The sequence below is a fragment of the Mandrillus leucophaeus genome, unplaced genomic scaffold, assembly GCF_000951045.1.
Source record: "Mandrillus leucophaeus isolate KB7577 unplaced genomic scaffold, Mleu.le_1.0 Scaffold1155, whole genome shotgun sequence".
Taxonomy (NCBI): Eukaryota; Metazoa; Chordata; class Mammalia; order Primates; family Cercopithecidae; genus Mandrillus; species Mandrillus leucophaeus.
This window is the reverse complement of record NW_012099821.1, coordinates 289,944-314,179: the sequence shown is the minus strand read 5'-3', so window position 1 is coordinate 314,179 and position 24,236 is coordinate 289,944. Positions and strand designations below refer to the sequence as shown.

The 24,236-nt window shown below is 38.8% G+C and overlaps 1 protein-coding gene across 1 annotated transcript in view; it reads right to left on the bottom strand.

The window, feature by feature from the left end:
* Positions 1-24,236, bottom strand: part of CNBD1 (cyclic nucleotide binding domain containing 1) — a 517,073-nt gene that overhangs the window by 435,560 nt on the left and 57,277 nt on the right. The window contains exon 4 of the mRNA XM_011998293.1: positions 10,894-11,052. Coding sequence (XP_011853683.1) covers positions 10,894-11,052 — 159 coding nt within the window. The remainder of the gene's footprint in view (positions 1-10,893; positions 11,053-24,236) is intronic.

The following is a 24,236-nucleotide window of genomic DNA, read 5'->3' as shown; positions in this document are numbered from 1 at the left end:
TGGTGGCAGGCGCCTATAGTCCCAGCTACTCGGGAGGCTGAGGCAGGAGAATGGCATGAACCTGGGGGGTGGAGCTTGCAGTGAGCTGAGATCGCACCACTGTACTCTAGCCTGGGTGACAAAGCGAGACTCCGTCTCAAAAAAAAAAAAAAAAGGAAAGAAAACTACAGGCCAATGTCACTGTTTAATATTGCTGTAAAAATCCTCAACAAAACACTAGCAAACTAAACACAACAATGCATTAAAAATATCATTCATCATGAGCAAGTAAGACTTATCTCAGGGATGCAAGGATAGTTCAACATATGCAAATCAATCAATGTGATACAACATATCAACAGAAGGAAGGGCAAAAACCACATAATTGTTTTAATTGATACCTAAAAAGCAGTTGATAGGCTGGGTACGGTGATTTATACCTATAATCCCAGCACTTTGGGAAGCTGAGGAAGGTGGAACATGAGGTCAGGAGATCAAGACCAGCTTGGCCAAGATGGTGAAACCCGTCTCTACCAAAAATACAAAAATTAGCAGGATGTGGTGGCACGCACCTGTAATCCCAGCTACTCGGGAGGCTGAGGCACAGAACTGCTTAAACTCAGGAGACAGAGGTTGCAGTGAGCTGAGATCACACCACTGCACTCCAGCCTGGGTGACAGAGTGAGACTCCATCTCAAAAAAAAAAAAAAAAAAAAGCATTTGATAAAATATAACATCTGTTTGTAATAAAAACCCTCAAAAACCTAGGGATAAAAGAAACATATCTCAACATAATATAAGCTATATATGACAGACCCACACTGGAATCATACTGAATGGGATTAAAAACTGAAGCTTTTTCTCTAAGACCTGAAACATGACAAAGATCTCCACATTCACCACTGTTACTCAACATAGTACTGGAAGTCCTAGCAAGAGCAATCACACAAAAGAAAAAAAATAAAGAGCATCAAACATGCAGAGGAAAAAGTCAAATTATTTTTATTTGTAGACAATATGATCTTATATTTGGAAAAACCTGAAGACTTCCTCCTAAAATGATTAGAACTGATAAACAAATTCACTAAAATTGCAGGATACAAAACCAAATATAAAAATCAATAATTTGAAAGAGAAATCAAAAAGGTAATACCATTTACAATAGCCACAAGTACAATTAAATGCCTAGGAATTAACTAATATGTGAAATATATCTATAAAGAAAACTATATAACACTGATGAAATAAATTGAAGAGGACACCAAAAATGGAAGGACATTCCATGTTCATGTATTAGCAGAATCAATATTGTTAAGATGTCCTTACTACCCAAAGCAATCTACAGATTCAATGCAATCCCAAACAAAATTCCAATGGCATTCTTCACAGAAATAGAAAACATAATACTAAAATGTATATGGAACCACAAAAGACCCAGCATAGCCAAAGTTACCCTAAGCAAAAAGAACAAAACCAGAGAAATCATATTACTTGACTTTATATTACAGAGCTATAGTAACCAAAATGGCATGTTACTGGCATAAAAACAGAAACATAGACCAATGGAACAGAATAGAGAACCCACAAATAAATCCATATATATATGGTTAGCTCATTTTTGACAAAGGAACCAAGAAATACATTGCTGAAAGGACAATCTCTGCAACAAAATGTGCTGGGAAAACTGGATATTCACATGCAGAGCGACTAGACCCCTATTTCTCCCCATATAAAAAAATCAAATAAAAATGGATTAAAGTCTTAAATCTAAGAACACAAACTATGAAATTACTATGAAACACTGGAAAACATCTCTAGGACATTGGTTTGGGCAAAAAATTCTTGAGTAATAACCCGCAAGCACAGGCAACCAAAGCAAAAATGGAGAAATGAGATCACTTCAGGTTGTAAAGTTTATGCACAGTGAAGGAAACAATCAACAAAATGAAGAGACAGTCAACAGAATGGGAGAAAATATTTGCAAACTACCCCTCTGACAAGGGATTAATAACCAGCATAGATAAGAAGCTCAAAAAACTCTGTAAGAAAGAATTTAATAATCTGATTTAAAATTGGCCAAAGATATGAATAGATGTTTCCCAAAAAAATGACATAAAAATGGCAAATAGGCATATGAAAAGATGCTCAACATCATTGATCATCAGAGAAATGCAAATCAAAACTACAATAAGGTATCATCTCACCCTAGTTTAAGTGGTTTATATCCAAAAGACAGACAATAACAAATGCTGGTGAGGATGCAGAGAAAAGGGAACACTTGTACAGTGTTGGTGAGAATGTAAATCAGTACAAGAACTGTGAATAACAATTTAAGGTTCCTGAAAAAACTAAAATTAGAAATATATTATCCAGCAATCCCACTGCTGTGTATATGCCCAAAAGAAAGGAAATCAGTATATTGAAGAGATATCTCCACTCCCACATTTATTGTAGCACTGTTCACAGTAGCCAAGATTTGGAAGCAGCCTAAATGTCCATCAACAGAAGAATGGATAAAGAAAATGTGGTACATATACACAATGGAGTACCATTCTGCCATACGTAATAATGAGCTCCTGTCATTTGTAACAACATGGATGGAACTGGAGGTCATTATAGTAAATGAAATCAGGCACAGAAAGACAAACATCACATGGTCTCACTTATGTGTGGGATATAAAAATCAAAACAATTGAACTCATGAACATAGAGTGTAGAAGTATGGTTACCAGAGGCTGGGAAGGGTAGTAGGGTGGTTGGGAGGAGGTAGGGATGGCTAAAGGATACCAAAAAAATAGAATACATAAGATCCACTATTTGATAGCACAACAGGATGACTATAGTCAATAATTTGATTGTGCATTTTAAAATACATAAAATAGTATAATTGGAATGTTTCTAACACAAAGGATAAATGCCTGAGGGCAGGAACACCCCATTCTCCACGATGTCATTATTATTCATAGCACGCCTGTATCAAAACATCTTGTGTGCCCCATAAATATATACATCTACTATGTACTCACAAAAATAAAAAAATGAAAAGTGAAAAGTAGTGCTTGGAAATTTTTAACAAGAATATGGTCATAATTATCAGATTACAAAAAAAAAAAAATGAAATGGAGCATGAATGCTCCAGGGAAGAATTTTTGTCCAATGTAGATTTCACATCAGTCTAGCTGACAAATATCTAATGAAGAAGAAAGAACATTTAACCATACACTGATGGACCTTGCTGTACAACAAGCCCAATTTAGTGGCTCATTTGGAAACCAAATTTTATGTAAGCCATCAAATAGGTAGAGTCACACACACATCTCCTTAGAACCACAAATGGATACTGCAAACGTACTAAGGACATCTGACCACATTTTTCATCTCTTTAGCCAAACCAAGCCTACTATAATATCACCTTTGAATATTAAACCAATTAAACCACCATTTTCTTAGACTAAATGTTCAGTGGATGAAAGAGGAGAGACAAATAAGGAATTATGTTGCAGGTTTTTAGAGAATGCCAAGTAGTTTATTACTTCTCCGCAGATAGACCCAGGTTTTGACTGGCAACAGCGACCATGCAGACCCACACTCTGCTAGAAACAACCAAATCTTGCCAAAATTTTCTAGATATTGTATGAGTTGAGCCTGGACTTAATTATCTATGTTTCTCTAAAATGGTTCTTCATACCATGAGGTAACTCCTCGAGTACAAAAGCATTCTACTCATACATATAAAGTACAATGGCATGTACGTGAAACTAAGTCATTTTGATAAATGTAGGACTAATATTCAAGATGATTTTAATAGTCTATAAGAACTGCATGAGGAAGGCAAGTAATATTTTTGTATAGTCAGACATTAAATCTTTTAATGAAATCATGGATTTTTGCGATAGTTCAACAGATAATTGTTACGAGAAATATTTTTAAAAGACTTTGTGTTCCATTGTGTTATTAAATCTATAATACAACACATGATAAAAATTCCCAATAAAGTCATAAGATTCTCATGTCTCAGTGCATGACAAGCACTTTCTGTTACACTTATAAACCTAATATTAATAAGAAAGAACTTACACTAAACACTTACTAATACATTTCTATGGAAAAATAAAATGCAAAACCATGTCACCCAAAACAAGAAGCCTCAGCTTTAATAGTCACATCTATGCTGAAATAATACATCTATACAGTGAAAAAATAACTTTTTATAAGAAATATTATAATAGATGCTTGCTTATGTCCAAACAATAGAACAAAGCTATCAAGACACAATTATTTTTGAATACTAGTTAATATATGATCAAACAGTAGTTTCTTAAACTCCTGTATGAAAATTTTCCCAGCAACTTTGTAAACGAATGCAAATATATGATAAATAAGTAATATCTGTTATTTATTCATAAGTTGTAGGAGAAATTTGAATATTCTTTCTTGAAGAAATTAAAAATGAAATACATTATTATTCAGAGACACCAGGAACCCCTTTATAATTCAACTATGGCAAGAACATAGCCAAGTCTTTTGTTAAAAAGCAGTCACAATATGTAACATTCTTTGGGAAAGGGGAGATTCACATTCACACAGGGCCTAAAACGGACCAAGTAATGTTTGGGGCTTTACATTCTAACTGTGTTTAGGCTTCACAACAATGATGACTCTATGAGATTAATAATCGTGCCTATTTTATAGATCAGTGCATTAAATTTTTAGAGGGAGAAATTTGCTCAATATCATACAACTAATGATTAGGGGAGTCCAGTTGAGAACACAGTTCTTTCTGACTCTGCAGGCCAGGCATTTTGCAACATGTACATCCCAAATGCAACTTTCAATCTAGCTGCCACAGACAAAACAAGATGCAGTGTGACATGCTTTTAGAATACCAATCTACCGTCAATGAGTTTTTAATTTCTGTCCTTTGCTAACTCATTTTAACACAAATAATTCTCTTCCTTTATTTCCCATTCTTCTGTCATAAATGATCACCATTTGTGTCAGAAATCTAAATTCCTTTCAGTACCACACCATTCTTTATTAACCTATGTTACCTATTAACTTCAAAGAGAAATTTTCTTTTCTAGATGTGAACCCCCTTCCACTCCATTGCAGTGCAGTTTTCCTCCAAAATACTGTATTTTTTCACAAATTAATAGCCCCACAAAGTGTTTTTCTTTGATCAGCATGCAGCCCTTAAATATAGTTTGAGACTGCAATTCCTCATCTTATGTGCCATTTCACCAGAGGACGACAGCATAAGAACCATATTGCATTTGGCTTTTAAACAGCCTGAATCTAAAAGGCAAAAATCCTGATGTTCTTCCAGGGAGTAATTCCTCTGAGTCATTCCTGAGAAGTGGCTTTGCATCACTGCTCTACTGAAACATAATGATCTTCAGCTGCCTCATTCCCTCAAAGGAAACATCGTTAACTGGAGACAGTAGAAGAAAAAACAATCGGGCCAAGTTTTCTCAGAGGATCTTAATCTGCATTTCACAGTTCATTTATAAGTCCCTCTCTTCTCCTACCCTTTCCACAACTCCCACAAATACACACAAACATAACTTTTTTCCCCAGAAATTAGTCATTTATAAAGAAACTAATTATTTTTACCATAGTATTTTATAATTGCATTTTAAAAGCCACTGTTGTTATAGGCACTGCAGTCAAATACCAACATGTGAGAGCATCAGATGATTTGCCCAGCATTCTCCATCATGTTAGTGGTTAAATTGAGCAATGAACCTGATTTGCTTCAAGGACTATCTATTCAACCCTGCTCATGTCTTAAACAGAGAGAGAAAATCAAATCATGTCAAATCTAAATCCCTAACACAGAATATGGGCCACTTTCATCTCGCACCTAGACAAATTTCACAGCATTCTAACAGGTCACCCTGAATCTCCTTTTGGCATCCACAGTCAACCATCCACACGTGACCTTTTGCCATGTAAATCATAACGTGCCAATCATACCAAGGTTAAAATCCCTTCTTGGCCCATGAGACCCTAAATGATAATCTAGTCCCTGGCTACTTCTGAAGCCCTATTTCCACGAGGTCTCCCATCTGATTCATGCACTTTCACAACAATGACCTTCTTGCCAATTATTGTGGTTTTTGTTAATTTGTTTTTCTATTTGCAGACCATGTTGCAATACCTGGGCTCTTGCACTTGTGTTTTCTTTCCCTAGAACGCACTTCTTCAAGGTATTTGTCTCTCTCTCTCTCTTCTCTTTCTCCTATTTCATAAAATCTGACTTCTCTGATCATTTCCATCATTCTCTAACCCCTTATTCTGCATTAGCTTTTCTTGCTAGCACTTATCACTAATTGACAGAATATATATGTGTTTAGTATCTCTTACATTAGAATGTAAGCTCCATGAAGGCAAAGGTATTGTGTGTTCCCACAGTCCCAATACCAGGAATACTGACAGAAACACAGAAGAGTTCAAAAGTGTATGTTGGATTCATTAATTAATGGATGAAAACTAAAATGAGTCAAAATTATTTAGAAACTAAAATTCTAAGTCATGTTTCAGCTCCTAGATTTTAATATTATTTACTTATTATCATTTCCCCCTTCTTCTGAAATACTTTCTCTTTTGAAATGCTGCCCCTTTGCCAATTGCATGTAAACTCAGTAAAACTGCCTGTCAAAGTGTACTTCTCCCTCAGCATTTATTTAAGAGTGGGTACAAAAATAAACAACAATCTGACTCCCTATCCCTGAAATTAAGCTGTGAGCCTAGTGACTCCCAAATGCAAGTAGTTATAGCTGATTGATTCCAGTGTTGTACCTTGAAGAGACTTCCAGAGTTGCCTTAGAGTTCGTATCATCTCCAGCATCTTATTGTTGTTCTTCCATTCTGAGAGCTACCTGATGTTCTTCCATCAATGCCCGCTTCCCTTTTTGTTTGGTGTGATTGTTTTAATGAACCAGAGTCAGTTTCTTTTGCTTATGATCCAAAATCCTAATGAATACGCATGATAAACTTATATTCAATCTGATATGCCTTAAAATACAAAATTTTTAAAAGGGGCCTCCCAACTCTCTTTTTCTCACTCTGTCTCCTCTCTCCCTCTGACTGTCTGTTCAACAATCCTCTGGTTGCTCAAATCTCTCCTTTATGGTGGCACCACCATCGTGACTTTAATGTTTCAAAATTATTATTTTTCCCATCTATCAGTATTTACTCAGAGCTGCTGACATGAAGTGGAAGTTAAGATGTAATTAACATGATTAAGCTATACCACACTGAGTTATTAATAATTAATAGTATCTTAATCTCATCAGACATATTTGCATTTTTTTTTTTTTTTTTTTTTTTTTAGATGGAGTCTTGCTCTGTCACCAGGCTGGAGTGCAGTGGCCTGATCTTGGCTCACCTTCCAGGTTCAAGCAATTCTCTTGCCTCAGCCTCCCAAGTAGCTGGGACTACAGGCACATGCCACCACACCCAGCTAATTTTTGTATTTTTAATAGAGATGGAGTTTCACCAGGTTGACCAGGATGGTCTCCATCTCTTGACCTCATTATTCACCCGCCTTGGCCTCCCAAAGTGCTGGGATTACAGGTGTAAGCCACTGCACCCAGCCTGCATTTATTTAAAAAGCTACTGTGAGTCAAATTTTTTTTTTTTAAATTTTAGTCAGGATGACAAAGTGAAAAGTTTTAAAGTATAAAAGGTAACATTTTCAAAATTTCATTAGATAACATCACTTAAGCAGCCCATCAATCTGATCATGGTTGAATTAGTCAGAGATAAACAAAAGGCTACAGACCTGACAACTTATCCATCAATAAACAGATTTTAATTGAATTACTTTAGTGTTGTGTTTATAAAGCATACAACCTCATTGCGAATGTGATTAACAGAGTCACAAATAGATTGATGATGTTACTAAATGTGACTAAGGGAACACCAATCCCGTTTCCTTAAATGTTGGGGGTGGGGGCAGAATCTGTGATTTGGGAATACTACAAAAGTGATGGGATATATAGGCCCTTGATTAGCTTATATCATACTTCACCTAGGCAGAATAACAGAGAGAAAAACAGACTCTCCCTTGCTAGCTTTGAAAATTTAAGCTTTTGTGTTGTGAGACAGCTTGAGACAGTGCCACGTGGCAAGGATCTAGGGAGTATCTAGTACAAAGAGGGGCCCCTGCTGAATGTCATCATGAAAGTGGGAATGTCAGTCCTACAACCACAAGGAGCTGAATCCTGCCAACAACCATTTGAGCTTGGAAGAGGATTCCATGCTGCAGAAATGGTCACAGCCCAGTGGACACTCTGATGAAGATTTGTGAGACACTGAGCAGAGGACCAGCTAAACCTCACCCTGAGAGATAATAAATGTATGTTTTTGTAAGCCACTAAGTTTATGTTAATTAATTACAGAACAATAAGAAGCTAATACATTAGTGTCCCAAGGAGAAGAGGAGAGAAAAGGCATGTACTACAGAATATAAATTGTGGATTTAGTGCATACATTGCCCTTTTACTTACTATTAATAGCTTGTCATAGCTACTTCAAAGCATCGATGTGAGGATTAAATCAGAAATGTTATATATAGAGCTTAAGGCTTTGTGTTAATATTAAACATCTCATAAAAGTGAGTTTCTTTCTCATTTACTCTCCTATGGTAATTTGGTGGCTGTCACGGCAGTGAGTTTTGCCATGTCAAAGTCCTGGCTGCCCAATTCTGAGCCACTGAAAATGGGGACGTATATACTTCAGGACCTTCTCTACTCATCCATTTTCTCACACATAAGTGAGGAAGTGGGTTTTGGAAACTGACACTGATACAACATCTATTGTCGTAGGTATTTGGAAATAGGCCATTAAATAGCATCCATGGAGGTCCACAAAAGAATGCAGCAAAGTAACTTGTCTATTCTTCACTGTACTTGGATAGCCTTCTACCATGGTTCCTGCTTTTCGCAGTAGTCCACTGTTAAGAAGGTACTAGGCTTCTTACCCATTTGCAGTTTCCATTCTGACATTGACCTGGATTTACCTCCCAGTATTTTGACATTGCAGTGCAGAATCATAGCTGCTTGGAAATCCCTGTTACTGACCTCCTGCATCTCAGATCAGAAACTTTGTTATCTGGAAACTGCTATCTCATTATAGTAAAAAAGATAGGAATCACCATTGCCATTAAAACTCTTACAGTCCAGCACAATCTGAAATCAGCAGAGCGATTCATGGGTTTCTGGAAACTAAACTTTTGGAATCTAATGCAATATTAATCAACATTAGAGTTTAATGGAATTAAAGTGATTGCAGCATAGTATATCTTCAATCACTTTCAGTGTTTTAGGGATTTTCTACCAGTTAAAGAATATTTTTAACAAATTTCCTGTGCATATTCTAGTTGAATTTTCTAATTTTTTCAGCTTACAAGTTTAATTTTATTCTTCTATGACAGGTGGTTAAGATTTCCTTCTATAATTCCCTCGTACCTGCTTTACTGAAATGTGACTAGTATTCGTTGTTTCCTTTTTGTTATTATAAGTTAAGAGTATCAAAAATCTGACCATTCTCAACTTTCCTGGAAGCTCTGATCATATTTCCTCAAATTTGCAATCATAGTCATGTGTCACTTAACAACGGGAATACATTCTGAGAAATTTGTCATCATGCGATTTTGTCATTCTGTAAACATCACAGAGTACACTTAAACAAACCTAGATAGTGTAGTCTACTACACACCTAGGCCAGCTGGTCTAGCCTGTTGCTCCTAGGCTACAAACCTGTACAGCATGTTACTGCACTGTATACTGTAGCAGTTATACCATAATGGTATTTGTGTATCTAAACAAAGAAAAAGTTCATTCTTCAGAACATAAATGTCAAATTTTTAATTACTCATTCCCTGCTATTGAATTTTTTATGAAGACAATTCTAGTCTTGAGACTTTTGGTTTTGTTCCTGTTATCAATCTCAATTCCAATATCACATATTCTAGTTGAATTTCTTTTTTTCAGCTTACAAGTTTAATTTTACTCCCCTATGACAGGTGGTAAAGATTTTCTTCTATAATTTTCATGGTCCTCGTTTAACTTTAATTTTATTCACAAATCCAATACCATCTTTGGTAATCAGCCTCCACTCAGATTTAATCTTCTCCTACACACCGATCCTTCTCCAGACAGTTGTGTCCCTATTAGAGCACAAAGTATTCTAGGAAATTAAAGGCAATGGGGACAGGTGCAGTGGCTAACGCCTGTAATCCCAGGCCGTGGGAGGCCGAGGATCACCTGAGGTCAGGAGTTCGAGACCAGCCTGACCAACATGGTGAAACCCCATCTCTACTAAAAACACAAAAATTAGCCAGGTATGGTGGCAGGTGCCTGTAATCCCAGCTGAGGCAGGAGAATCACTCAAACCCAGGAGGTTGCAATAAGCCCAGATCATGCCATTGAGGCAGAGGTTGCAGTAAGCCGAGATCATGCCATTGCACTCCAGCCTGGGGCACAAGAGCAAGACTTAGTATCAAAAAAAAAAAAAAAAAAAAAGGAATGTGTGATAAGTTTATTTAAAGACTCCTGGATGAGGAAGACAGCTTAAATTCTGTGAAAAACCTTCAGATAACCATAAGCTAAGGACATCTTTAACATAATTGTGAAATATCAGTAAATAATATGTATTATGCTTGCAGCTTAATTTTAAAATAATGGGTCACAGGTTTAGCATTATATCCATGACACACCATGAAGACTGAATTCATGAAGATTGTATTTATATAGAAACAAAATCTCCAGTGTGTCCATCTCTTCTGAATCAACCACAAGTGCTATATCATAACTAAAGTACACTTATCCAACAACAATAAACTTTAAAAAATAAAGACATTCCAAAGAATTACTCAACTAAAAGAAGGAGTATAATTTAAATACTTACAATTTCTTTAAGATAGCTAGGAATTCTTCAAAGTTCTCTGTGGCTCTTTTTGGTCTATATAAATTATGGCCACCATGTGCTCTCTCAACATAGACAGCTACATTGTGAGAATCATCAGGTTGTTGATGTTGACTTTCCTCTTTGCCTTCACTGAGTTCCCTGAACAAGAAAATAGAGTATTTTATGCTGTTGTATACTGCACAAAAATTATTTACAGGGACTTTTAACTATATTACCAGGAGTATAAATGCACTGTTTTGAGAAAATTTGTCAATTTAAGAACATATTCTTTTTAAAAGCATTAGAATGTTTCAATCATGATAGCACAGTTATATATGTCATTCTGTTAAATGTAGAACTTAGAATATATGAAATATTTTCAATGTATAGAATTTGATTACATGTATTATAACTGTCCTGAGCAAATGAAACACCTTTAATAATATATTAGGCTTACGTAATTTAGGAAAATATTTCAAGCCAATGGCTAACATCCTTTATACTCACACACTTGTTTTTCAGTGTTGTTTTAGCACCAAGGATAAAATTTTATTATTTAACTTCTATTTACCCCTGGTAATCTATAAACATCTTGGAAGATAGCCACCATATCTTATTCTTGTGCTACGGTATGTTCTATACCTAAGTCCCTAAGAGATGTACAAATAAATGACTATTTCCCATTCATATTTCTAGGATCAAGCATTTCTATTAAAAGGCCATTGAAAACTTATAGGCAAGAAATCCAACCAGTGCTGCCTATCTTTAAGAAAAAAAATAGTAAGTTAGGTTGCAGAAATGAATCTGGATTACATCTTGATAACAGACCTTTAATTATATACATAGGAAGATTAAAAATTAAATATAAGATATTATGTGGAATCATAACAGCAATAGTAAATTATCACATTAACATACAACTTGTTGCATTCTTAAATGTGCTGGCTACTCTGCTAAACATTATGCGCACATCATCTCATTAACACTAACCATGTGATACCGTTTGGCTGTGTCCCCACCCAAATCTCATCTTGAATTGTAGCTCCCATAATTCCCATGTCTCACTAGAGGGACCCAGTGGGAGATAATGGAATCATCGGGGCAGATCTTTCCCGGGCTGTTCTTATGATAGCGAGTAAGTCTCACAAGATCTGATGGTTTTATAAAGGAGAGTTCTCCTACACAAGCTCTCTATCTGCCTGCTCCCACGTAAGACATGACTTTGCTCCTCATTTGCCTTCCGACATGATTGTGAGGTCTCCCTAGTCAAGTGGAACTGTGAGTCTATTAAACCTCTTTCCTTGATAAATTACCCAGTGTTGGGTATCTCTTTATTAGCCGTGTGAGAACAGATGAATACAGAAAATTGGTACCAGTAAAGTGTGGAAGTTACTTTGGAACTGGGCAACAGGCAGAGATTGCAACAGTTTGGAAGGCTCAGAAGAAGACAGGAAGATGTGGGAAATTTTGTAACTTCCGATAGACTTGATGAATGGCTTTGACCAAAATGCTGATAGAGATGTCAGCAAAAAAGTCCAGGCTGAGTTGGTCTCAGATGGAGATGAACTTGTTGGAAACTTAAATAAAGGTGACTCTTGCTATGTTTTAGCAGAGACTGGCAGCCTTTTGCACCTGCCCTAGTGATCTGTGGCACTTTGAACTTGAGGGAGATGATTTAGAGTATCTAGCAGAAGAAATTTCCAAGCTGCAAAGTGTTCAAGAGGTGACTTGGGTGCTATAAAATGCATTCAGCTTTATGTATTCAGAAAGATATGGTTTGGAATTGGAACTTATGTTTAAAAGGGAAGCAGAGCATAAAAGTTCAGAAAATTTGCAGCCTGACAATGGAGTAGAAAAGAAAAACCTATTTTCTGAGGAGAAATTCAAGCTGGTTGCAGAAATTTGCATAAGTAACAAGGAGCCAAATGGTAATCTCCAAGACAATGGGGAAAATGTCTCCAGACCATGTCAGAGACCTTCATGGCAGCCCCTACCATCACAAGCCACATGGCCTAGGAGGAAAAAATGGTTTCATGGGTCTCACCCAGAGCCTTGCTGCTTTGTACAGTCTCAGGACTCAGTGCCCCATGTCCCAGCCATGGCTAAAAGGGGCCAACATAGAGGTCAGGCCATTGCTTCAGAGAGTACAAGTCTACACATGGTGTTGAGCCTGCAGGTGCACAGAAGTCAAAAATTGAGGTTTGGGAACCTCTGCCTAGATTTCAGAGTCTCATAGGCAGATGAGACCTGCCTTGGCTCAGATAACACTTTGGACTGTGGACTTTTGAGTTAATGCTGAAATGAGTTAAGACTTTAGGGGACTGTTGGGAAGACACAATTAGTTTTGAAATGTGAGGACATGAGATTTTGGAGGGGCCAGGGTCAGAATGATATGGTTTAGCTGTGTCCCCCACCCAAATCCCATCTTGAATTGTAGCTCCTTAATTCCCACATGTTGTGGGAGGGACCCAGTGGGAGGTAATTGAATCATGGGGGTAGGTCTTTCCCATGCTGTTCTCACAATAGTAAGTCTCATGAGATCTGATGGTTTTATAAAGGAGAGTTTCCCTACACAAGCTCTCTCTTTGCCTGCTGCCATGTAAGATGTGACTTTGCCCCTCCTCCACCTTCTACCATAACTGTGAGGCCTACCCCAGCCATGTGGAACTGTTAGTCAACTAAACCTCTTTCCTTTATAAATTACTCAGTCTCAGGTATGTCTTTATTAGCAGTGTGAGAACAGATGAATACACAATATACCATGTGAGTAGGCAATATTAGCCTCAGTTTATAAAATAAGGAAACTGTAACTAAAAGAGTTTATATAAATTTTCTAAACTCTCACAGCTAGTAGAGTTGGAAAGACTTTTTTCATCCTTCTGCTTTTCACAATTACCTGTACCTTTGAATTTTTAATAAAGCTTGATACGGGGTAAAATCGGATTCTTAGAAGTCTAATTTGGTAACCTACTGCTTTATATTATTCTCAATCCCTATAGTCTTTTTTTTTTTTTTTTTTTCTGAGACAGAGTCTTGCCCTGTTGCCCAGGCTGGAGTGTGGTGGTGCAATCTCGGCTCACTGCAAGCTCCTCTTCCTGGGTTCACATCATTCTCCTGCCTCATCCTCCTGAGTAGCTGGGACTACAGGAGCCCACCACCACAACTGGTTAATGTTTTTGTATTTTTATGTAGAGACAGGGACTCATGGTGTTAGCCAGGATGGTTTCGTTCTCCTGACCTCATGATCCACCTGCCTCTGCCTCCCGAAGTGCTTCGATTATAGGTGTGAGCCACCGCGCTTGGCCTCAATCCCTACATATTTTTTTTCCAAACAAATTCTACATGTTCCATAAGATTTTTACAAAATACATAACATTTGTATTATCATACTACTTGTATATGTGTGATAATATTTCTGTATCTAATGTAATTAGGAGTTTTTAATTTTATAATTTGAATGATCACTGTGGCTGTAGAGTAAAACTGGTTTTCCCCTTTTTCTTTAGTAGTCAGCTACATTACTTAGCTCACCCTTTTCAGTTGGTTATCTTACGGATTTTTCAGGTAGTAATAAAAAGAGGCACAGATAAAACAAAATAGAAAGAAATATATTGCTTTAAATGCACTTTCTTTTTTTTTTTTTTTTTTTTTTTTTTTTGAGAAGGGATCTTTGTTACCCAGGTTGGAGTACAATGGCATGATCTTGGCTTACTGCAACCTCTGCCTCCCAGCTCACGTGATCCTCCCACCTCAGCCTCTCAAGTAGCTGGTACTACAGGTACAAACCAATGCCCAGCTACTTTTTTTTTTAAGAGATAGTTTTTGCCATGTTGGCCAGGCTAGTCTCAAACTCCTGAGCTCAAAGTGATGCACTCCTGCCTCAACCTCCCAAAGTGCTACGATTATAGGCATGAGTCACTACGCTCAGACCCCGAATGCATGTTTTTTAAAAAAGAAAAACTGACAATTCATGAGCTAAGGTTTGATCTCAAAAAATGAGAAAAAGAAAGAGCAAGTTATACTCAAAATAAGAATAAGGAAATATATAATAAAGGAGAAAAACTGTTAACCAAAACTTAGTTATTTAGAAATCTAATAAACTTGCAAAAATAACGTCTAATAAACTTGGCAAAAAATTTTTTGAGAACAAAAACAGAAAAGGCAGACATAAATTATGTCAGAAATGGAAAAGGAGACTTCATCACAGATCCCACAGATAGAAAAAGTCAGAAAGATGATATTATGAAAACTTCATGCCAATCAATTTGAAAATTTAGATGAACAAATACTTATAAAAGTACAAATTACCAAACTGACACAAGTAGAAATATAAAATTTTAATTGTTCAAATATTTTAAAGAATACAACTAAGAACCTTCCTACAAAGAAAACTGGCCAAAATGGTCCTATCAGTGAAATCTAACAAACTTTTAATAAATAAACCCAATGCTTCCAGAAAAATACAAAAGTCATATGTAGTTTCCAGCAAGTTTTATGAGGCTGGCCTAGCCTTGATATCAATAGCAGCCAAGGAAATTACCATAAAGGAAGATTACAAGCCAGTGTCACTGATTATAGATGCAAAATTTCTAAACAAAATATTAACACTAAATCCAGGGATAATTTTAAAAGATAACAAAGCCTAGGCTACTTGGGAATATATCAGGAATACTATTCCAGGGGTGTTATTTAACCCATTAACAAAATACAGGAGGAAAAAATAATGTGTATCTAAAAAAAACACCTCATATGGTTCAATATCTTTTGTAACACAAACTATTAGCAGACTAGAAATAGAAATGAAACAATATGCAAAATTATTTATTTACACAAAATACAGCAAATATTATACTGAAGGTGAAATTTTGAAAACTTTGCCCCTGGAATCAGAAATGCCATGGATACTGCTCTAATCAATTCAACATTCTAGTGAAAAGGTCCTAAGCATTAAAATTAAAATAACTACAAAATGTAAGAATTGGAAAGGACAGGCAAAGCTGTTATTTTTTGCAGATGACATGATCTTATACATGGAATATGCAAAAGAATATACAGATATTATAACTGACAATAAAATTGGGATGAAAGTTCAATATACAAAAATCAGCCATCCTTACATAGGAATGCACGAAGGCACTGATAGAAGAATCAGTTCCATAAATACGTAATTTAAAGCTGTTAAAAATAATATGAAAATGTATATGTGTTGTGAAAAATAATCATAGGTACTATAACAATATAAAAATGGGGGACCTACTTTGCTTGCCAGGAAAAGACATTATCTCTCAGGGATAGAAGGATTTAAGCTGAGACATAAAAAAATGAAAAGGAGCTAGACAAAGAATATTCCAGGGAGAAGGTATCAGGCATTCTCCTGTAAAATAAGCTTCTATACATAGTAAATTTTTGTTTAAAAATGTTTTTATTATGTCAAGTAGTCACTGTACAATATATGAACAGACTATCAATCTGTTCATACATTTTGGCATCACATCCAATTATTTGTGGATTAATTTTTATTCCAGGTAAATAATAGAGATATGTAAAATAATGTACACAACTGGATTTTTTCAGTATAGAACTAGTAATTAAAAAGGCAATTTTTTCCTTTCTCTGATGTTGATATTTTAAGGTTTTTCGTATTGTTTATATTAATTATTAAACAAATAAAAAAGATTATTCATAATATATTACAGGTTAAAGAGTAACAGAAATGAAACTTAATGTACCCACCCAGGTTTTTAAAAACAGAACCTTACCAGTTACTGTACAACTATTTCTCTAGGTGACATGTCCCTCATTCTAAGACAAGTAAACACTACCCTGAATTTTGTTTCTAGTATTCTGTTAGTTTTCATTATAGATTTATCAAAGATATATGTATTCATTTAAAAAGATCATTTTAATTTTTTATATTTTAAACTTTGTAAAAAGAAGTGATTCTTATGGATTCTGTAACTTGCTTTTCTTGTTGTATTCAACATTGTATACATGAGATTCAATGACTAATTCATTCATTTTACTGCTTTATGAGATTTCATTATAGGTATGTACCACAAAGGCTTTGGGGGGAGTTTGTGTGTTTTGTTTTTTCATTTTTCTAGTCTGTAGGAAACTGGATTTTTGTTAAGTTTGTTTGTTTGTTTTGTATACAAGCGTGGCTACTATTACCAGTCTTATATAAGTAAGACTTCTCCAAGAGATATGCCCAAGAGTAAAAGGCTATTTCTGAAGCTAAGATATGGGGAGCCTCAGAAATTACAGACTCCAAAATTGGGGGGGATATTCTTCCTATTCATATGATGAGAAATGAGGACAAAAGGCATCACTCTTCCAACGCTGGAGATCCCATCCCTCCCTCAGGGTATGGCCCTCCACTCCGACCTCTCTCGTTCCTCTTTGTAGTCTAAGAGGAAAGGCAAGGGTGCAGGTTTTCGAGAATGTGTCAGTAAGGGCCACTCAATACGACCTTCCTCCATCCTCTTTGTGGTCTAAGAGGAAAACAAGTGTTTCCGCTGCTGCTTCGGTGAGCGCAACTATTCCGAACAGCAGGGTCCCAGGACCATTGCAGGTTATTGGGCGGGGGAAAAATAAAACAGACTAAAACCGTGGATGGTTTTTTCTTTCAGATGGGAAACACTCAGGCCTCAACAAGCTCTCCCTTGAAATGAAGCCATTGAAACCAATTTGACCCTCAAACCCTGAAAAAGAAGCTGCTTATTTTTTTCTGCACTATGGCCTGGCCCCATTATTCTCTCTCTGATGGGAAAAATGGCCACCTGAGGGAAGTATAAATTACAATACTATCCTGCAGCTTGACCTTTTCTGTAAGAGGGAAGGCAAATGGATCGAAATACCTTATGTCCAAGCTTTCCTTTCATTGAAGGATAATCCACAACTATGCACAACTTGCAATCTATGTCCCTGACAGGAGAACCTGTCAGCTTACCTTCATATCCTAGCCTCCCTACAGCTCCCCTTCCTATTAGTGATAAGCCTCCTCTAATTTCCCCACCGAGAAGGAAACAAGCAAAGAAATCTACAAGGGACCACAAACCCTCCCGGGCTATCAGTTACGTCCCCTTCAAGCTGCAGGGGAAGGGGAATTTGGCCCAACCCGGCTACATGTCCCTTTCTCCCTCTCTGACTTAAAGTAGATCAAGGTAGACCTGGGGAAGTTTTCAGATGATCCTGATAGGTATATAGATGTCCTACAAGGTCTAGGGCAAACCTTTGACCTCACTTGGAGAAGTGTCATGCTATTATTAGATCAAACCCTGGCCTTTAATGAAAAGAATGCGACTTTAGCCACAGCCCGAGAGTTTGGAGATACCTGGTATCTTACTCAAGTAAATGATAGAATGACAGTCGAAGAAAGGGACAAATTCCCTAACAGTCAGCAAGCTGTCCCCAGTATGGATCCCCACCAGGACCTCGACTCAGATCACAGGGACTGGAGTGTCAAACATCTGTTGACCTGTGTTCTAGAAGGACTAAGGAGAATTAGGAAAAAACCCATGAATTATTCAATGATGTCCACCATAACTCAGGGAAAGGAAGAAAATCTTACCGCCTTCCTTAAGCAGCTATGGGAGGCCTTCAGAAAATATACTACCATGTCACCCGACTCCCTTGAGGGCCAATTAATCCTAAAAGATAATTTTATTACCCAATCAGCCACAGATATCAGGAGAAAGCTCCAAAAGCTAGCCCTGGGCCCTGAACAAAATTTGGAGGCATTACTAAACCTGGCAGCCTTGGTGTTCTATAATAGGGACCAAGAGGAAGGAACAGGCTGAAAAGGAAAAGCGAGATCAGAGAAAGGCCACAGCCTCAGTCATGGCCCTCAGACAAACAAACCTTGGTGGTTCAGAAAGGACAGAAAACGGAGTAGGCCAATCACCCGGTAGAGCTTGTTGTCAGTGTGATTTGCAAGGAAACTTTAAAAAAAAAAAATTGTGCAATGAGAAACAAGCCACCCCCTCGACCATGTCCACTATGCTGAGGCAATCACTGGAAGGTGCACAGCCCAAAAGGACAAAGGTTCTCTGGGCCACAAGCCCCCAACCAGATGATCCAACAACAGGACTGAGGGTCCCCAGGGCAAGCGCCAGCTCACGTCATCACCCTCACTGAGCCCCGGGTAAGTTTAACCATTGAGGGCCAGGAAATTGACTTCTTCCTAGACACTGGCGTGGCATTCTCAACATTAATCTCCTGCCCTGGACAGCTGTCCTCAAGGTCAGTTACCATCCGAGGAATCCTGGGACAGCCTGTTACCAGGTATTTCTCCCACCTCCTCAGTTGTAAGGAGACTTCGCTCTTTTCACATGCCTTTCTTGTTATGCCTGAAAGCCCCACACCCTTATTAGGGAGGGACATATTAGCCAAAGCTGGAGCTATTATCTACACGAATATAGGGAACACGTTACCCATCTGTTGTCCCCTACTTGAGGAGGGAAACAATCCTGAAGTCTAGGCCTTGGAAGGACAATTCAGAAGGGCAAAAAATGCCCACCCAGTCCAAATCAGATTAGAAGACCCCACCACTTTTCCTTATCAAAGGCAATATCCCTTAAGGCCTGAAGCTCATAAAGGATTACAGGATATTGTTAGACATTTAAAAGTTTAAGGCTTAGTAAGAAAATGCAGCAGTCCCTGCAACACCCCAATTCTAGGAGTACAAAAACTGAACGGTCAGTGGAGACTAGTGCAAAATCTTAGACTCATCAACGAGGCAGTAATTCCTCTATATCCAGATGTAACCAACCCCTATACCCTGCTCTCTCAAATACCAGAGGAAGCAGAATGGTCCACTGTTCTGGACCTCAAGGATGCTTTCTTCTGTGAATGCACTCTGATTCCCAGTTTCCCTTTGCCTTTGAGGATCCCACAGACCACATGTCCCAACTTATGAGGATGGTCTTGTCCCAAGGGTTCAGGGACAGCCCTCATCTGTTTGGTCATGCACTGGCCCAAGATCTAGGCCATTTCTCAAGTCCAGGCATTCTGGTCCTTCAGTATGTGGATGAATTACTTTTGGCTACCAGTTCAGAAGCCTCCTGCCAGCAGGCTACTCTAGATTTCTTGACCTTTCTAGCTAATCAAAAGGTACAAGGTATCTAAATCGAAGGCCCAGCTCTGCCTACAACAAGTCAAATATCTAGGCCTAATCTTAGCCAGAGGAAGCAGGGCCCTCAGCAAAGAACGAATACAGCCTATACTGGCTTGTCCTTGCCCTAAGACATTAAAACAGTTGCGGAGGTTCCTTGGGATCACCGGTTTTTGCTGACTGTGGATCCCTGGATACAGCAAGATGGCCAGGCCACTCTATACTCTAATCAAGGAGACCCAGAGGGCAAATACTCATCTAGCAGAATGGGAACCAGAGGTAGAAACAGCCTTCAAAACCTTAAAGCAGGCCCTAGTACAAGCTCCAGCCTTAAGTCTTCCCAGAGGACAAAATCTCCCTTTATATGTCACAGAGAGAGCAGGAATAGCTCTTGGAGTCCTTACTCAGACTCGTGTGACAACCCCACAACCAGTTGCATACCTAAGTAAGGAAATTGATATAGTAGCAAACGGCTGGCCTCATTGTTTACTGATAGTTGCAGCAGTGGCCATCTTAGTATCAAAGGCTATCAAAATAATTCAAGGAAAGGATCTCACCATTTAGACTACTCAGGATGTAAATGGCATACTAGTTGCCAAAGGAAATTTATGGCTATCAGACAACTGCCTGCTTAGATACCAGGCACTACTCCTTGAGGGACCGGTGCTTCAAATTCACATGTGTGCAGCACTCAACCCTCCTATTTTTCTCCCAGAGGATGGGGAACCAAGCGAGCATGACTGCCAACAAATTGTTGCCCAGACCTATGCTGCCTGAGAGAATCTCTTAGAAGTCCCCTTAGCTAATCCTGACCTTAACCTATGTACCAATGGAAGTTCATTTGTGGAGAATGGGATATGAAGGGCAGGTTATGCCATAGTTAGTGATGTAACAGTACTTGAAAGTAAGCCTCTTCCCCCAGGGACCAGCGCCCAGTTAGCAAAACTAGTGGTGCTTACCTGAGCCTTAGAACTGGGAAGGGAAAAAAGAATAAATGTGTATACAGATAGCAAGTATGCTAATATAATCCTACATGTCCATGCTGCAATACGAAAAGGGAGTTCCTAAACTCTGGGGGAACCCCCATTAAATACCACAAAGAAATCATGGAGTTATTGCATGCAATGCAAAAACCCAAAGAGGTGGCAGTCTTACACTGCCGAAGCCATCAAAAAGGTGAAGGAGAAAGGCAGAAGAAAACGGTTGGGCAGACGCTGAGGCCACAATTGCTGCCAAGCAGAACCTCCCATTAGAAATGCCTATGAAAGGACCCTTGGTATGGAACAACTCTCTCCAAGAGATTAAGCCCCAGTATTCCCCAACTGAAACAGAATGGGGACTTTCGCAGGGGCATAGTTTTCTCCCCTGGGGGTGGTGAACGACAGAAGAGGGAAAGGTACTCATACTCAAAGCCAGCCAGTGGAAAATACTTAAGACCCTCCACCAAACTTTTCATATGGGTATTGAGAACACTCATCAAATGGCCAAATCCCTATTTACAGGACCAAATCTCCTACAGACCGTCCGACAAGTAGTCAAAGCCTGTGATGTGTGTCAAGAGAATAATTGCTTGGTTCATCATCAGGCCCCTGTAGGGGAACAAAAAATAAGGCACTATCCCAGAGATGACTGGCAGTTAGACTTCACCCACATGCCTAAGTCAAGGGAATTTCAATACTTGTTGGTCTGTGTTGATACCTTCACAAATTGGATAGAAGCCTGCAAACAGAGAAGGCTCAGGAAGTGGTTAAAGTCCTAATTCATGAAATAATTCCTAGATTTGGGCTTCCCCAAAGCTTACAAAGTGACAATGGTCTGGCTTTTAAAGCCACGGTAACTCAGGGAATTTCCAGGGTGCTAGGGATACAATATAACCTTCGCTGTGCCTGGAGGCCACACTCCTCAGGGAAGGTCAAAAAGACAAGAAACTCATTTCCCATGTCCTACTCTCTTGCCCAGGGCCTCACTGAGAATCCGAAATTCTCCTCACAAAATGGGGCTCAGTCCATATGAAATGCTGTGTGGACGACCTTTTCTCACAAATACTTCCTACTTGATCAGGAAAAGGCCAACTTGGTCAAGGATATAACTTCTTTGGCAAGATATCAACAAAACCTTAAAAACCTACCTGAAGAATGTCAGAGACAAGGGGACAGAGTTGTTCCAACAAGGAGATCTAGTGTTGGTCAAGTCCCTTCCCTCTACCTCCCCATCTATGGATTACTAGTGGGAAGGACCATATTGAGTAATCCTCTCTACTCCCACTGCAGTTAAGGTGGCAAGAGTGGAATCTTGGATTCACCATACCAGAGTTAAACTTTGGACACCTGTAAGGAACCTGCGAGACCGTCAGCTCAGGAGTCCCAAGATGAGCCAGACCAGCTTTGAATTATCGGAGGACTTGCATCTCCTATTTCAGAAGAAAATATCCCAGACTAAAAAGCCTCCTACAGCTGATCCTGAGGAAAAACCCCTTCCTACTTAAAAAAGACAAGTGAAAACCTATTTAATCTTTAACACCTCTCCTTGCCCCTTTAATGGAATCCTTTTACTGTTTCATCACATTATTGAGCAGTATACTAACCATACCCTTTGCAGTAGGAGTATATAATGTAGCTCCTGCCAGGATGAAAATCCTAATCACATCAACCTTTTTTACTGTCTTAACTTTCCAAGCCCCTTTATGCATCCAACACAACCTGTTATCAGGCCTGCCCCTGGGGCACCTACTATCCCATCAGTGTAATTATACCCTACAACTTCAAGCCCCAACTGATCATAGTAACTTCTGAGTCACCTAAACAGGTCCATTCAAACCGCTTGTCTGCTTCTCAGGGCCCCTCAAAATCATCACCTTCTCCCTGCTTAACAGTCTGGGTTTTGTAATGGCAAACATACTCCCTGTATGACCATTCAACCCTGGACCCCCTGCAGCAGTGCCCCCAACACTAATGAATGCCTTCTTATCCCCTCTTTCAGTTACTCTCTTGAATGGTTCCTAGTAGATACAAAATGGTTTTTTCTCCAATGGGAAAATAGAACACACGGAGCCACTCAGTTTGCTCCCAACACCCCTTTCCAATCGCTCACCGGAGCTACCTTGGCAAGTACTCTAGGAGTATGGGAAAATGAAAACAACAAACTCACACACCTTTTTAACATACACAACCAGTTCTGTCTACCCAGCCAAGGCATATTCTTCTTATGTGGAACTCCAGCCTATATCTTCCTCCCCACCAACTGGACAGGCACCTGAACCTTAGTCTTCCTAAGTCCCAACGTTGACATTGCTCCAGGAAATCAGACCTTATCAGTGCTGCTCAAAGCTCAAGTCTATCAGCAGAGGGCCATACAACTGATATCCTTTCTTATAGGGTTATGAATGACCACTGCTACAGGAGCCAGAATAGCCAGTTTATCTACTTCATTATCCTACTACCCACACACTCTCAAAGGATTTCTCAGATAGTTTGTGGGAAATGACAGGGTCTGTCCTTACTCTGCAATCCCAGGTGGACTCTTTGGCAGCGGTGACTCTCCAAGACTGCTGGGGCCTGGACTTCCTCACTCCTGAGAGGGGAGTACTCTGCACCTTCTTAGGGGAAGAGTGTTGTTTTTACACCAACCAGTCAGGGATAGTATGAGAAGCCACCCGGTGTTTACAGGAAAAGGCTTCTGAAATCAGACAATGCCTTTTAAACTCTTATACCAACCTCTGGAGTTGGGCAATATGGCTTCTCCCTTTTCTAGGTCCTGTGACAGCCATCTTGCTATTACTCGCCTTTAGGCCCTATATTTTTAACCTCCTTGTCAAATTTGTTTCCTCCAGGATCAAGGCCATCAAGCTACAGATGATCTTACAAGTGGATCCCCAAATGAGCTCAACTCACAACTTCCACTGAGGACACTTGGACCAACTCACTGGCCCTTGGGCCTAGAGAGTTCCCCTCTGGAGGACACTACAACTGCAGGGCCCCTTCTTAACCCCTATCCAGCAGGAAGTAGCTAGAACTGTCATTGCCCAGTTCCCAACAGCAGTTGGCGTCCTGTTTAGAGGGGAGATTGAGAGGTGAGGCCAGCTGGACTTCCTAGGTCAAGTGGGGACTTGGAGAACTTTCCTGTCTTACAAGAGGATTGTAAAATGCACCAATGAGCACTCTGTGAAATGCACCAATCAGCAGGATTCTAAAAGTAGCTAATCACGGGGAAGAATGAAAAAAGCGCACTCTAA